Genomic DNA, 14,829 nt, shown 5'->3' with positions numbered 1-14,829 from the left:
TCATCTGTCAGCTGCTCATTTTATCATCCAGTGATGTTTTTTTGTGTTCTCCTCCCATTACGTCATCAGCCCCATACCATCACTTTGGCAGAATGACGTCGTGGAAACCCAGATTGCGTGAGTCGGAGAATGTGTGTTTGTTTGCGCATGAGACGGTGCGTGTGTGTTTATGTGGGTGGGAAGAAAATAAGGAAGAGGGTGAGTTGTTGATGATGTGCATGTTTAAATTTACCACAGTCCGTTTTAACAGTATTTGAACACGCCTGTTATGGTTTTTAGAAACTAGAGGAAGCAGTCGCATCAATAATACAGTTTAGCTGAAGGATAGCGATGCAGGTCTGCAGCTTTAAACATGTTAAGGGAATAAAATGTCTCTGATGCAGCAATACAATTTGCAGGGTTTTTATACACAATCAGATAGATTGGTGAGGTCATACATTTTTTAGAGTGGGTATTTCAAAAGATTTTTTACATCTTATAAGATTTTCAAAATGAGATAGATCACTAACATGAGGATAAAAACCTTAGATTTAACCGTTTTGCTCCTATAGTGTGTGGTGTGCCATGATGTGTCAAAGATAGCACACCACACACAAACAGATTTTTAACTAGAGTCTCGACTGTGAACACAGGAAATGCGAGACTTCAGAATAAGGTGGACGATATGCAGGAAGAAATTTCAATGATAGTTTTTGGAATGATTTTCACCAAAAATTCTAAGAAAAATAACAAATAGGTTTGGGTGAAAAAAAATCCAAATTTTAAAGATTGGGTGTCTCTCCCTGTTGAGAGAACAGGTGAGCTTAATGTAAAGCTAATGTCTGACCACTGTGTACATGGCAGAGCTTTGATGGAAAGGAAAGTCATATCAGACCATACTATATATATATATATATACGGTATTGTATCATACCATATCCTAGTAGGAAAGAATGTTGATATATTAGCCAAATTCTGTATAGCGCGAAAGGTTGTACGAGAGTGTGTGTGTGTGTGTGTGTGTGTGTGTGTGTGTGTGTGTGTGTGTGTGTGTGTGTGTGTGTGTGTGTGTGTGTGTGTGTGTGTGTGTGTTTTAAATGTGCAAATGTATTTGCATCAGGCACAGAGTGCACCTAACCGAGTGAACCCCTGTTACAGACTGAAACTCGGGGTCACGTGACCATAGACCCAGGCTTTGCCCTCTGACCCCTCACTAACACATCCTAACCCAAATGGTTGCAGTGAGAGTAAAACTAACACGTGCAGCTGTCTGTTTTTAAGCAGCTGCTCATTGAAGGTTTGACAGACACTGTTTAGTTTCTTAGTCACAATAAAATGGAAATTTCTTTTTCATACAATAAATGACAGTATTCAAATACATGAATGTTTTTATTCCAATTAAAATAATGAAATGTTTGTTTGTTTGTTTTTGCAGTGCTGGGCAAAGATTTATCGTGATTAATCGCATACAAAATAAAAGAATTGCATTATATGTGTGTTTATTGTTTGTAATTATTATGTATATTTTACCACACATATACATATATTCATTAAAAAAAAATTATATATAATTTTTTTATTTATTTTATATAATATAGAATATAAACAAATAAAATAAAATACAGCACACACTCATATAGTATATTATGCCAAAAATCACTTTTATTTTGTATGCGATTAATCGCGATTAATCTTTGCCCAGCACTAATTTTTATATATATAAATAATCTTGAGATGTTTGCAACATGTGCAAATTTGATCAAGGGGACATTCCACTTTTTTTGAAAATATGCTAATTTTTCAGCTCCCCTAGAGTTAAACATTTGATTCTTACCGTTTTGGAATCCATTCAGCTGATCTCCGGGTCTGGCGCTACCACTTTTAGCATAGCTTAGCATAATCCATTGAATCTGATTAGACCATTAGCATCGCGCAAAAAAATAACCGAAGAGTTTCAATGTTTTTCTGGTTTAAAACTTGACTCTTCCGTAGTTACATGGTGTACTAAGACCGACAGAAAATTAAAAGGCCAGTTTGAGAGTATAGTTCCTAGCATATCTGCTTAGAAAATCGCAGCTTTTAATTTTCTGTCGGTCTTAGTACACAATGTAACTACAGAAGAGTCAAGTTTTAAATAGGAAAATAAGGAAAATAAAGAAAAAATTGAGCGTGATGCTAATGGTCTAATCAGATTCAATGGATTATGCCAAGCTATGCTAAAAGTGCTAGCGCCAGACACGGAGATCAGCTGAATGGATTCCAAAACGGTAAGAATCAAATGTTTAGCTCTAGAGGAGCTGGAAAATTAACATATTTTCAAAAAAGTGGAATGTCCGTTTAAACTATTCCTTTAGGTATTGCATTGTGTATTTATCCAGAATGCCAAATATCGGTTATGTAACGTAATCACTCGCACGGGTGTCGTTATGCGAAAATGTATTTTTGTTTGGTTAAATCTAATGCTTAATCCTCTGCCTCCATCTGTTTTTATGCTAACATCCTTCATTCCCCAAATCCCTTCTCATTATCCATTTTCATTAACTCTCTCTCCATCTCTCCCCTCAGCAGCGGAGCAGCCATGCTGTAAAGCACTTTACGACTTTGAGCCAGAGAATGAGGGCGAGTTGGGCTTCCACGAGGGCGACATTATCACTCTTACCAATCAGATCGATGAAAATTGGTATGAAGGCATGCTGCGCGGCCAATCTGGATTCTTCCCTCTTAACTACGTGGAGGTGGTCGTTCCTCTGTCACACTAAGAGGGGAAGAGGAAACAACCGGGAGGGCGAGAGAAAGAGAGAGAGAGAAAGCGATAAATAAAAGAAAGTAAACTGGAGGAAAGGGAGGTAGGGAGAAATGAGCCAATTGAAGTCATCTTGGTCTTCATCCTCACCTGTTTTCACATCATTGCCGTTGATCCAAATGTACCTGTACTTGGGCACTTTTACACATCGGTTTATTATTAAAACGGGGAATTTTGGGAATTAACAACTTTTCACATTCCAAGACTGATATGCATTGAGAGAATGACTGACTGACTGACTGACTGACAGACTTAAGCTAAAATTTCAGACACACTAATTCTCTTCATTTATCCGATGTTCTCCATAACATATCATACTGTTTTGTAATGCATTAACCAAATTAAGGTATCCCTATGGTCAAATTATGAGGTTTTTAAAGAGTAGAGAAACAATTCTTCATCCACTGTTGAATTATGATAGGTTGCATTATGACTCGACCGGTCCCTTTACCGCCCCCTGCTGGTCAGGCTGCAACACAGATCTGCCTCAGATTCATCTGAAAGCACTTTGCATCTGTGACGAACACATTAACTACGCACTGTGGGGCCATGCGTGCAATGCCCCAATGTGCAGCAATCCTGAGCCACAGACCTGTAGAGAGGATCTAGTCCTTTTATATGCTCCGTAATCTGTTTTTCTATATATATCAGCCTTTGCTCATCTGATATTTTCATGTTTATATTTTTTACAAGAGATAAATTGAATTGCACCTTGGTCCTCAAGGCTTATAAGGGATATGTTTTCTAAAAATGCTGCACTACAGCCATTTATAAAGTCTGATACAGTCCGTTTGTAAATTCACTAGAGACAGATCCACTATTTAAAAACTATCTGTCAACTTTCTTTATTTTCAGAAGGAAACAGCCAGCCAAATAGTTAGAAGTATGGAGTGTAATGGGAGTCTTACTGATCTTCTCTCTGTCTCCTCCTTTGATATTAGTTTACTAGTCTTTCCATCTGATGCTGCTGGCAGTGTCCTGTCATTTCTGATGTGTGCATTTGGGCATGTTTAAGGTGGGTTTTGGTTCATAGGCCCTTACTTGAAAGAAATCAAATTTGCACCTATTTTGATAAAAAAGAAAGAATGTAAGGGGTGGTGCTACATCTCTTGCTCTCCATATTACCTGTAATGTTTAGAGGTTTAGAAATAATGTGTTTTGTAAAGTAAAACCAGATCAAGTGTCTGTACTGTAACCTCACACTCCACCAAAACATGAACCCATACAACATCTTTATGCATTTTATAACACTAACACGACTCAAAGTCCTGTCTGCACAGAACGGCTCTCGGTTGGATATGCATGCTGTGTTCTTTCCTCCAAATGTCTGTTTACATGTTTTGTGCACAGTTCTTTTGCTCACCTACCAGCACAGACAGCTGTATATGTGCTGAAGCAGACAGGCCTCGTCAATGTGATGTAAATGTGAAAGAAACAGAAAGTATTTACAGTTTTAGTGCCTTTTTGATGGCAGGAACGGATCTAGAATACCAAACAAATTAGTTATCCAAGATAATATGTAGTTTCTGTTTGTTTGTTTGTCTGTCCGTTTTATATTTGTACGAAGGGCTTGTTGGTTTCAATATTTGGCATGAGTTGTGATGTACAAGCATGTGTACAGATGTGCCTTTGCGACACTACAAAAAGTTGAAATGAAAACAAATGGGTTTCGTCTAATTCAACCAGAGTACCAGAGTAGTCTTTTGACAACAGATCATTCTGGGTTGACTCTTTTAGTATTATATTATTTTTTATATGTATACAAAACTATTCAACCTTTTTTAATTAATGAGTTTTGCATGTTAGCTTAATAGCATAGCAGGCTGATATATGTCGTAGATTTAAAGTCTCCTGTATGTCTGGAAGATTTAACTGCATTACGTTGTTATTCTTAAATATCCCAAACCTTAAACGTTTGTATTTTATTGTGTCCGGTTGTCTTTAAGTAAATAAATGTAAGAAAATGCACCTGTTTTACTTGACATATTTTCTACCACATAATTGCAACAATTAGTTTAGTATCTAAAATGAAAAGCAAATCATTTGTTCCAGTGTATTTTTAAGGTATTCAGCAGGTGAAAGGCATTGTTCCCATACTGGGGAGTTAACATGGCACAAATCTAAACACACACAAACAGATAAATACCAGCATATAAAGAGAATAAAAACTTATTATATACCCGTCTATCCTAACTACCCACCAAACCTTTCTACCACAGAGGAAGACAAGCACATATATTGCAGAACCTCATGAACCACAGCAGTGATACAGACCTAACAGTCCTAAAGGCAACAGTTTGAACGGAAGCATATATGATATATCCTCCATAAAGGCATTTCATATACAGTATAACAGTGCACAGGCAGTAATGCACAGGGCAGGAGGTCCAAATTAGCACTGACTGATAAACAGTTCTACTGGTTAACTAACACAAACTGCTCCAGTCACTGAGTGTTGCGCAGTTGGTTGTACACATGCTCCAGGATCTGTGCATATGCTTGGTCTTTGGGTGCATGGCCACTCAGAGAAGCCTAAGGATTAGAAACATAGAAGATAAGTTTGCATGTGAAATTGTCCAGTGATGTCACTTGGCTTGTTGTTAATTATTTTTAAATATTAACAAATGTAATCCAATATTAAGAAGTTAGTCACACACAACATCTTGAGTCACAAAGCCAGTCATAAGCCGTCACATGGGTGCATTTTTAGCACAGCAATAGCCAATGATACATTGTATGGGTCAAAATTGACTATTTTTTTCTTTTTATGCCAAAAATCATTAGGACAGGGGTCTCCAACCTTTTTGTGGGCAAGGGCTACCACAATGGATAAAACAATCAGGAGGGCTACTTTTTGATATAGTCTACTCAAAACTTTTTTGTTGTACTTTTTGATATGTTTTAGTATTGTTTAAAATGTTAACATACATAAACCAAGCCAAGCTAATATAAAAAATATGTAAAATAAATATTACAATTGAGATTATTAATAGAATGTGCATAATGCTGCGTGCACATAGCCAGTGACTTTGTCATCTCTTTCATTAAGGTCATTAAGGAGGTGTTCCTAATTTTGGTTGTCCTCCTACTGTAGCTTCACTCTCATCGGTAGTCGGTCATCATTTGCATAAAGTTAAACTTTTCTTGACTTTGTCGAGTCGCTGGACACACCCACTTTCTGTCACCAAGGATCATTGTTGCTCGTGTCACCCATCTCTTTTAATGAGGTCATTAAAGGAAAACATCACGGTTTTTCAATATTTTACTATGTTCTTACCAGTGGCCACCGTTTATCACAACATGTATGTAGCCCATCATGTGTGTGGTTCGTAATTTCAAATTATGTGTTCGGCGTGTCAAGTGAACCTATGTGCATCACGTGTTTTGTCAAAATAAGTGCCTGTTGCAAACGCATCTAAAGGGTTTATGACAAAAGAGACGCTGGGGTTTGCCAGTTACTCGCACAATCTCATGCATAATCAGAGTTTACTGTTAAGGGAGTGTCTTGCGTGTATTTTGTGAACGTGAGCGTCTCTTTTATCATAAACTGTTTTGACTTGTGTGCAGCAAGCACTTATTTTGACAAAACACGCGATGCACATGATTCACATGACACCACAAACACATATTTTGAAAAAACGAGCAACACACATGACACTTCGAACACATATTTTGAATTTGCACCCCTCGGAAGAACAGTCACGAGCCGCCACTGGTTATTAATAGTCGCTTATCATTTGCATAAATTAAACTTTTCTCGACTTTATCAAGTCGCTGGACACACCCCCTTCCTGTCACCAACGGACATTGTCACTCGTGTCGCCAAGCTTCCATTGAAATGAATGAGATTGCATCACTCGGGCGATGCTAGTTGCTGGCAGTGTGCACGCAGTTTAATCGACTGGTTGTAAATGTTTGTGTATATAAAGAAGGTACAACACCACAGACCTTAATTTTATCCAGTATTGAGGTATTAGGACTCCACATCTGACTAAAATGCACCAGGTCTGGAGCAGACCTATAAAACTCCACCAACAGCATCTAAACAGAAAATGTATTTGTTTCCAAGACTCATTGAGACATTTATTAATCCAATGTAGAGTGATGTGTCATCTCTGAATAATGGAAAACTGACTGAGTTCTAGTAAATGATTAGCTTCATTTCTGAAGCACATGGAACTGCAGAGGAGCTTAAAATATAACATGCTAGTTTTTATCATACCATCTCATTGAGGACATCTGTAGTGAGGAAGTTGTCTTGCACGTACGTGACCTCTACAGCCACAGGGATTCCGTAATCATTCTGTCTTTGCTAAGCAGAAGACGATAAAGAGAAACTGGTAAAGTTTGGCATGTAACTACAAAAATACTTTCAACAGATGTTAGAATCTGTCATCATTTACTCATCCTCTGGTTGTTGACTGTGCGTTTTAATCATTCAACTAAATGGTGACTGAGAGCACCAGTATCTCCTTTTGTGTTGCGTGGGTGAGTAGATGATGATAACATTTTGGGCAACCTATATATTCTTGGCTCTTACCTCTGGAGGCGGCACAACCCAGAATGGCGTGATGGTGGAGGCAACACCCTGGTTGCCATGGTAATATGGTCCTTTAAGAAGGAAGAACAAATTCCTAACTAACAAATTCTTCAATAAAAGAAGCAATCATTCGCAATCCTCCATTACGTACCACAGATAATCCCCAGACATGGCTGAAATCCATTACTGCTGCCTTGTAGGCGAAGCTGGTGATCCATCTGCGAATCAATATCCTGTATTGACGGAAGGGCGGGACCTCGCGGGTGACTGTGATACCATCCCACCAATGACAGTCCCCTCATGAAGAGATTTTGACAAATCTACAACATAGTTCATAGCGTTCAGAATTGAACCGTGAGAATCAGGAGTATAAAAACAGATTAAATTCACAATGTTTAATGTCACGAGTCCTTCTGTGGATTTAATCGTAAACCAAATATGAAGCATTAAGGATTTGGCAGACTTACCTCTTCTTCGACAGCAGGTGCGGCGTCTTTATCCGCTAACCGCGTGCGACAAGGGAATGCCCGCAAGACAGTCAGCACTGCGTAAAACACAATAATGAACATGCAATAACTCCAAATTTGCTGATACTTTTGGTATTGGAAAAAAAATCTGACTTACACTGTGTGTTGGTGTCCCATCGGCCGCCTAAATACCCCACCACCTCACTGGTGGTCAGGTGACAGTGGAAATCCTATAAGTGGAGGTAGGTTATTGTTTATATTGAATTCACAGTTAACACATTTACACAGCCTAAATTTAATTTTCAAATCATCAATATTGATCCATGAATTGACATCCGTACCATTAGTAGCAGAACATTGCTGGACACGGCTACATTGAAAGGCTGGAAGCGGTTGATCGCGGAAAATGCAGAAAGCTCTATGAGAGTGTGAGGATCCCTGAGAAGACAGGATAGTAAAAACACCTCAGGTATACTCAGATCTTTATTATTTTCAGTGCTCCAAACTTGCTATCATTATTTATTACATTTATGCATTTATCAAAAGCGACTTAACTTACAGTGCACTCCAACAATACATTTTTCTTCAATATGTGTGTTCCCTGGGGATCAAACCCATCTATCATTTGAGCTACAGGAACACATTCTTTCCCCAACAAAGTTTGTGCCGCAAGGAATTTATTGTTTTTTTATGGGATCTACCAAACAGGATAATCGGGCCTCGGGCAGGTAAATTGATTTGTATTAAATGTCATCATAAAACTGCGTTAAACTGTCCTAAATACAGTACCTGAAATTCAAGTAGATGTACAAGTAGATGACAGTACTTGAACTGTATTTTAAAAGTAATTACCTTGCAGCATCTCTGGTGCCAAGAGTGCAATACCTGACTGGAATTTTCTCTCGTTCTCTCCTCTGCATCAGGCCAATATCTGAAAATGCATATCGTGAATTACTGAGTTTGAATCATTATAAAAGAGAATATATTACTGGTCAGTAGTGGCCAAAGCTACAACTATGCGGAAATCATGTTTTCCACAACAAAACTGCTTTTAGCATCAAAAGCTGTATTGTAGGACAGTATAATAATTTAATCTTGCCCTCTCATGTGCCCTGTTCAAAAATAATGATTTTAATTTATAAATATATGGGTGTGTGGATCAGTAATTTTTTTTTATTTATTAAATAAATGAAGGACACAGTAATATTTCAGTAGTGAAATGAGGTTTAAATGTGCAATGATATCAAAACGAAATTAGACAGGTACATAAATTTGGGCACCCCGAGAGAAAAATCCCATCAATATTTAGTAGAGCCTCCTTTAGCAGAAATAACCACCTCTAGATGCTTCCTATAGCCTGTAATGAGTTACAGGCATTCAAATAAAAAAAATGACAAGGGTGCCCAAATTTATGCACCTGTCTAATTTCGTTTGATGCATAGTGCACATTTACTGTTAATGCAATAAACCTCATTTCACTACTTAAATATTATTGTGTCCTTTAGTTATTTGATAGATCAAAATGAAATTGCTGATCCAAACACCCAATTATTTAAAAATGAAAATCATGGAAATGGTCAGGGGTGCCCAAACTTTTGCATACCACTGTATGATTGTGAGATTGGTCGTGTCTTTAAATGGAGTCAACCTGCTGCTGTGATGTTTATGTTTATATTGATGCCAGTGTCATGGTGCAGTAGTTTTGGAAAGAGGTAGTTTTACTCATTTTTCAGATGGTATCGGTTAATTCTGCAATGAATCCAGGAATTTTTATTTTGGTTATTTTTCCTGAAAACATTGTATATTGTAGCAGCACTCATAAACTTATTGACATGTGTGTACTTCAAGCTAAACATCTAATAGCTATGTATTGGAGAAAAGTGAAATGGCCATCTTTTGGGGATTAATAATATGTCTTGTTGTTGTCCATGGAAAAGATCACATATATTTTAAAGGGTAAATTGTCCCTATTTGAAGATATTTGGAAAACTTTTATATCCTTTATTCAAACTCTGATTTTAGTCATGTAATAGGTGAGGTTTAAAAAAACAAAATATCTTGATTTTCAACATATTTACACCCACATTCTATTAAACAATTAGTCATTTAACCAATTACTGTTTTTATTTGCCACTTTTTATATTTGCTTCCTGGATGACTATTTTTTAACTCTTCTTTGTCTGATATGTAAATTGACCTGTGCCCCCCTCCCTTTTTAAATTATTATTATTTATTTTATTTTTCAATTATTGTTAGTTATTGTTTTTCCTTTATTGTCGTTTAACTATTTCATTGTATAATATTGTTTTAATATATTAGGATAATTTGTTACATCTCAATAAACAAATTGTTCAAAATCTTGATGCCAGTGTCATACCATGCAGCTCATGTTTGGACTTTTTATTCTTGTCCTCCAGTGGCATGGGCGTTTTCCCCTCTTCCTCATCTTCTTCACCCATCTCATCATCCTCTCCTTCACTTATCAGGCTCTGTGGTTAACAAATTAAATATGTGGCTACGCATTTTAACATTGATTGTCCAAAAATATCTCATACTGTATGTAACCCAGCCTGTAAAATCCTGGAGATTAGGAGCATTAAAGTTTAATTTCAGTCATTGATTTAAATCTTTGACATGACCTTACTCAGTCAATATTAAAGATATCAAGGTTATATTTACACTGAATGTTTTTACATTATGTATTTTGCATAGAAAACAGTAAATTACAAAAAAAAGACTTCCACTAGGCTTTCACTTTATGGGTCACATTTTTGTTTAAACATTTATCTCCTATTCCCTATTAATTAATTTTACTCAATTCATTCACTTATCTTTTGCTCACCATGTCTGCACTGGGCTGGTACTTTTGGAGCCAGGTGGTTTTGTACTGGACCAGTTTCTGTCCGCGGTACCGCACCGAGGCCCAGCCACATCCAGACTTCTTCGCCGGGTTAACCAGCCGCTTACAGTGCGTGGCCCAGGCACTTGGAGAATTAAAAATCTGCCCCGTCTCCACCCAACGGATCTTCCCATCGTTCAAAAGATCTCCCACAAACTTCTTACCCTGCATGCATCAAAATACATTGAGGTAAAACCACCTTAGTTAATTCAAAACCTTTCTAAAGTAGTGAAAATACATGATGTGCAAATGGCTGGTGGTCAGTACCAGGTAGTGTATGGATAGAAAGCCATCTCCGGGCTCCACAAGTCCATCTTTTAAAAGAACCCTTAATGTGATGCCTCTTCTGGTTAAAAGGGAACCCCTGCCAGATGAAGCTTTTGGGTCTGCATCTTCAGCACCACTCAATTCCTCATCCTCTTCATCAGCTCCTTCCTCAACCACCTGAGGAGATGAGGGTGGCTCTGAGCCTGAAGACAACCAGAGACAGAAATAATGACTGTGGTGCAGACGAGAATACATTAAAGGGGTTAAATAGGCAGGTCCAAATGCTTAATGCATGCTAATGAGGTTTGATGGTGACACAAAGCACCATTCTTATGAGATACATAAAAAATCGTACTGAGTGAACAAAAAAATATTATATTTCATTTAATGATTTAAAAACATGGCTGTTTTATAAATATTTGATAACAAAGACAGATGTCCCGTTATCTGACTGGACATTGTCAGTACTGACATTACGCGCGCGAGGATTAAGTTAAAGCAGTGTTTATTCTACAAACTTTTATGCTATTATAAAAATATGTTATCTTCTCAGGACAGTCAACTCTATTCATGTGGGGACCAAAAAAAAATGGACAACACGGCGAAAGCGCACAGATGGGAAGCAGTGACCGTTCGCAGCCATCTGTGTCTGATAAGAATTTTTCCTAACATTAAAGCAAAGCCCCATCTGATGTAGCGAGACGTCTCATCGCTTCACTGTTTTGTTCTCGCTCGTCTCATCAACCTCGCGGCCTAGCAATTATTAATTTCACTCGGTTATTACCCAAAATCATAATTTTTTTAATCTCACCCATTTTTCGATCGGGAAACGGCTTTGATGCGAAACTGCTCCTGATGCTTTTCTTTTGCTCACTTCAGTTGAGCGCTGTTTCAATGTAAGACTTTTGTGCGCGCACTCGCCGTCAGGCTGTTATTCAAAAACATAAAATGAAGGCTTGTGCGTGTCTGCGGTGTAGTTTCCTTGTGTGTAGTGTTTCTTTAATGTCAATTCCCCTCCCCTTTCTTCCCTCCTACCCGTCCTTGTCATTTACTCCCCTTTAGAAATTAGCGGTGTTTATTGTGATAGTGTGTCCAGCAGCACGCGGGATGTACTTGTTGTGCGTTGCTAGTAACGGTCGACACGTGCTTGGGAAATACAGCGAGCAAGCGCATCTAATTGTTTACCATTTGTATATTTATGACAGTTTTTGATGCAGTTTCTGATGGTCCTGGATAGCGGTCAAATGAACATTCAGCTGGGATTCGGACGTGGACAGATGCTTTGGGAATATGCGTGTGCAATAAGAGCATTACGGTAATGAATGATGCGCACTGTTTCATTCTGACCTCTAGGTGGCAGTTAAAGATTAGAGATGTGTACCTCAACCCTTTTTGACTTAAAGGCCTCCTTGCCCACACAACAGTATTCAATGCCCCTTATCTATGTCTACTATAGAACTTGGCATAACTAGAAAGATGTATATTTGTTATAAAAATAAATATATACGATATTTGATTGATTACATTTTTTTCTATATTAAAATATACAATGCAAGTAAATGCGTATTTTGGATCTGATTTTCATTATTATTATTATTATTACTTATTTATCTTTCAATTCTGTTAACTATATGCGTGTATTTTTGTACGTTACTTTACCTGAACATGTCAATTGTCCTCTGGGGACAAATAGAGGGTTTTGAACTTGAACCTGTGACCTGTTGTTGTTAACATGTACACAGAGATGAGTGGTGTATGAGAAAACTTTGGGAAGTCCCATGTCATACTTGTGCATGGTGCATCCCTTCATGGCCCCCAAAAGAATTCAGGACATAAAAGAAGGTTTGATTACACAGAATTTATAATAAATTCATGTATTTGTGATATCATAAAACTCGGGCCCCTCTGGCACCATCTCACAGCCTCACTGCTCCAGAGGTTCTGCATGTGTGACTAATAGATTTTAAAGGAAAACACCACAGTTTTTTAACATTTTACTACGTTCTAACCTCAACTTAAACAAATTAATACATACCTATCTTTATTCAATGCGTGCACTTAATCTTTGTACAGCGGGTCGTGAATGTGTTAGCATTTAGCCCTAGCCCCATTCATTCCTTAGGATCCAAACAGGGATGAATTTAGAAGCCTGCAAACACTTCCATGTTTTCCTCATTTAAAGACTGTTACATGAGTAAGCATGGTGGCACAAAACAAAACGTGGCAATTTTTTAAGCAGATAAAAATGAGAACTAAATATTTAAAATTTATTTAATATAACACTTCACTTTTTAAAAAAATATGCTAATTTTCCACCCCCCCTAAAGGTAAACATTTGAGTTTTACCATTCCGGAATCCATACAGCCAAGCTCCGTGTCTGCCGGTACCACTTTTAGCATATAATAATGAAGAAATTTTGCTGCCATGGGTGCAGCAGGTGCCAGATATTATGCTGCAGCCAAAAAAAAGTCCCCAGCTATGTAACTTTCAATGTGACCGGCACTAAGTTTGTGTAGTTGCAGAGCTTAGGGAATATTTTGGGCGCTGTGTAATATCAATGCGCCTGCTGTACCCATGGTAGTGCTGCAAAGTTCCTTGATAATTACGCCGGAATGCGAGTATAGTTCCTAGCCATAGTTCCTAGGCCTAAAAAATTGCAACTTTTATTTTTCCATCAATCTTTATGATGGGTACACACCAAAAGATTTTTTACATCTTATAAGATTTTCAAAATGTGATAAACCACAAACATGAGGATAAAAAATTGTAGATTTAACCATTTTGCACCTACAGTGTGTGGTGTGCCATGATGTGTCAAAGACAGCACACCACACACAAACAGATTTTCAACCAGAGTCTCGACTGTGAACACAGGAAATCTCGCGAAACTTCAGAATAAGCATGGCGGACGATATGCAGGGAGAAATTTCAATGATAGTGTTTGGAATGATTTTCACAGAACATTCAAGGGATAAAAAGAAAAGGGTTTTGCTGAAGTTGTGGAGACAGCGGGAATATGGTCTGTAGGTTCACTTTGCATCAACTTCACTTTGTGGTGCGCCATGACTGTTTCCGTTTTCCATAATTTCGCTTTCAGATTGGATATCGTTTCGTTTCACATGATAATCTCAAGAGAGTGCACGTTTGTCCTCTGGGTTCCCCTCACACATCAGGATTTCTGATCGTAAATATTAAACATGTTTAATATTTACAATTCGCGATCTGGGCAACTCCGACGTTCTTCCGATGAGTTTCGGACACTCTTAACACACCTCACATCAAAGGAAAATCTGATCAAATAATCTGTAGACCCATCAAGACATAGCTAGGATTGTCGGAAGGGGGGAATCAGCCCAATTATCTTTTGGTGTGTCCCCAGCATTAGTACACGATGTAACTACAGATGAGTCAAGTTTTAAATAAGGAAATATCGAAACTCTTTGATCATTTTTGATTCCGATGCTAATGGTCTAATCAGATTCAATGAATTATGCTAATCTATGCTAAAAGTGGTACCGCCACTAAAAAGGTAAAACTCAAATATTTAAGTCTAGGGGAGCTGAATTTTTTTTTAAGTGGAGTGTTCCTTTAAGTTTAAAGAACGTCTGCATATGGACTAAACCTAATATTTCAATGTGAAAATAATGTAAAATTTAACGTGAAAAGCTGCTTTGAAACAATTGTGAAAAGCGCTATATAAATAAAACTGAATTGAAATGAAATTGAAAACCACATTGTTTAATAAGACGACTTTACGACTTTACTTTATGTTATTGAAAGCTTTTGTGTGCTATTTTAAACCCGGGTATTTCCATGTGACAGTGTGTCGTTTCTGTGGAAGTATATAGGTTTGTTTGTGTCAGACTCTATATG

At 37.6% G+C, this 14,829-nt stretch overlaps 2 protein-coding genes across 5 annotated transcripts in view; one reads left to right on the top strand and one right to left on the bottom strand.

Moving 5' to 3' along the window:
- Window positions 1-4,750, top strand: part of sh3gl1b (SH3-domain GRB2-like 1b) — a 35,227-nt gene extending 30,477 nt beyond the window's left edge. Inside the window, exons 9-10 of one of the 4 annotated variants that reach the window (XM_065246738.1) lie at window positions 70-117; window positions 2,548-4,750. In XM_065246738.1, coding sequence (XP_065102810.1) covers window positions 70-117; window positions 2,548-2,738 — 239 coding nt within the window. In that variant the 3' untranslated portion in view covers window positions 2,739-4,750. Of the gene's footprint in view, window positions 1-69; window positions 118-2,544 lie in introns of all 4 variants that reach the window. The other 3 variants (XM_065246737.1, XM_065246740.1, XM_065246739.1) reach the window with 3 other exon arrangements.
- On the bottom strand, window positions 4,306-12,327 carry mpnd (MPN domain containing). Its single transcript, XM_065246736.2, has 13 exons — window positions 11,767-12,327; window positions 10,956-11,158; window positions 10,632-10,853; window positions 10,167-10,278; window positions 8,642-8,720; window positions 8,131-8,227; window positions 7,947-8,019; window positions 7,790-7,866; window positions 7,474-7,642; window positions 7,323-7,393; window positions 7,005-7,094; window positions 6,731-6,823; window positions 4,306-5,314 (listed from the first exon to the last, which is right to left on the bottom strand). The coding sequence occupies exons 1-13, from the start codon at window positions 11,768-11,770 to the stop codon at window positions 5,228-5,230; spliced, it is 1,377 nt and encodes a 458-aa protein (XP_065102808.1). The 5' UTR covers window positions 11,771-12,327; the 3' UTR covers window positions 4,306-5,227.
- Between the last annotated feature and the right edge of the window lie 2,502 nt (window positions 12,328-14,829).

This window comes from Paramisgurnus dabryanus, chromosome 11 (assembly GCF_030506205.2).
Source record: "Paramisgurnus dabryanus chromosome 11, PD_genome_1.1, whole genome shotgun sequence".
In the NCBI taxonomy this organism is placed as follows: domain Eukaryota; kingdom Metazoa; phylum Chordata; class Actinopteri; order Cypriniformes; family Cobitidae; genus Paramisgurnus; species Paramisgurnus dabryanus.
This window is presented reverse-complemented; position numbering and strand designations above follow the sequence as displayed.

Coding starts and splice junctions, on each gene's coding strand:
- mpnd (XM_065246736.2), bottom strand. Junction 10,854..10,955: donor TTCTATCCATACACTACCTG/GTACTGACCACC, acceptor TGATGCATGCAG/GGTAAGAAGTTTGTGGGAGA. Junction 6,824..7,004: donor CAGATGTCCTCAATGAGATG/GTATGATAAAAA, acceptor TTTTCTGTTTAG/ATGCTGTTGGTGGAGTTTTA.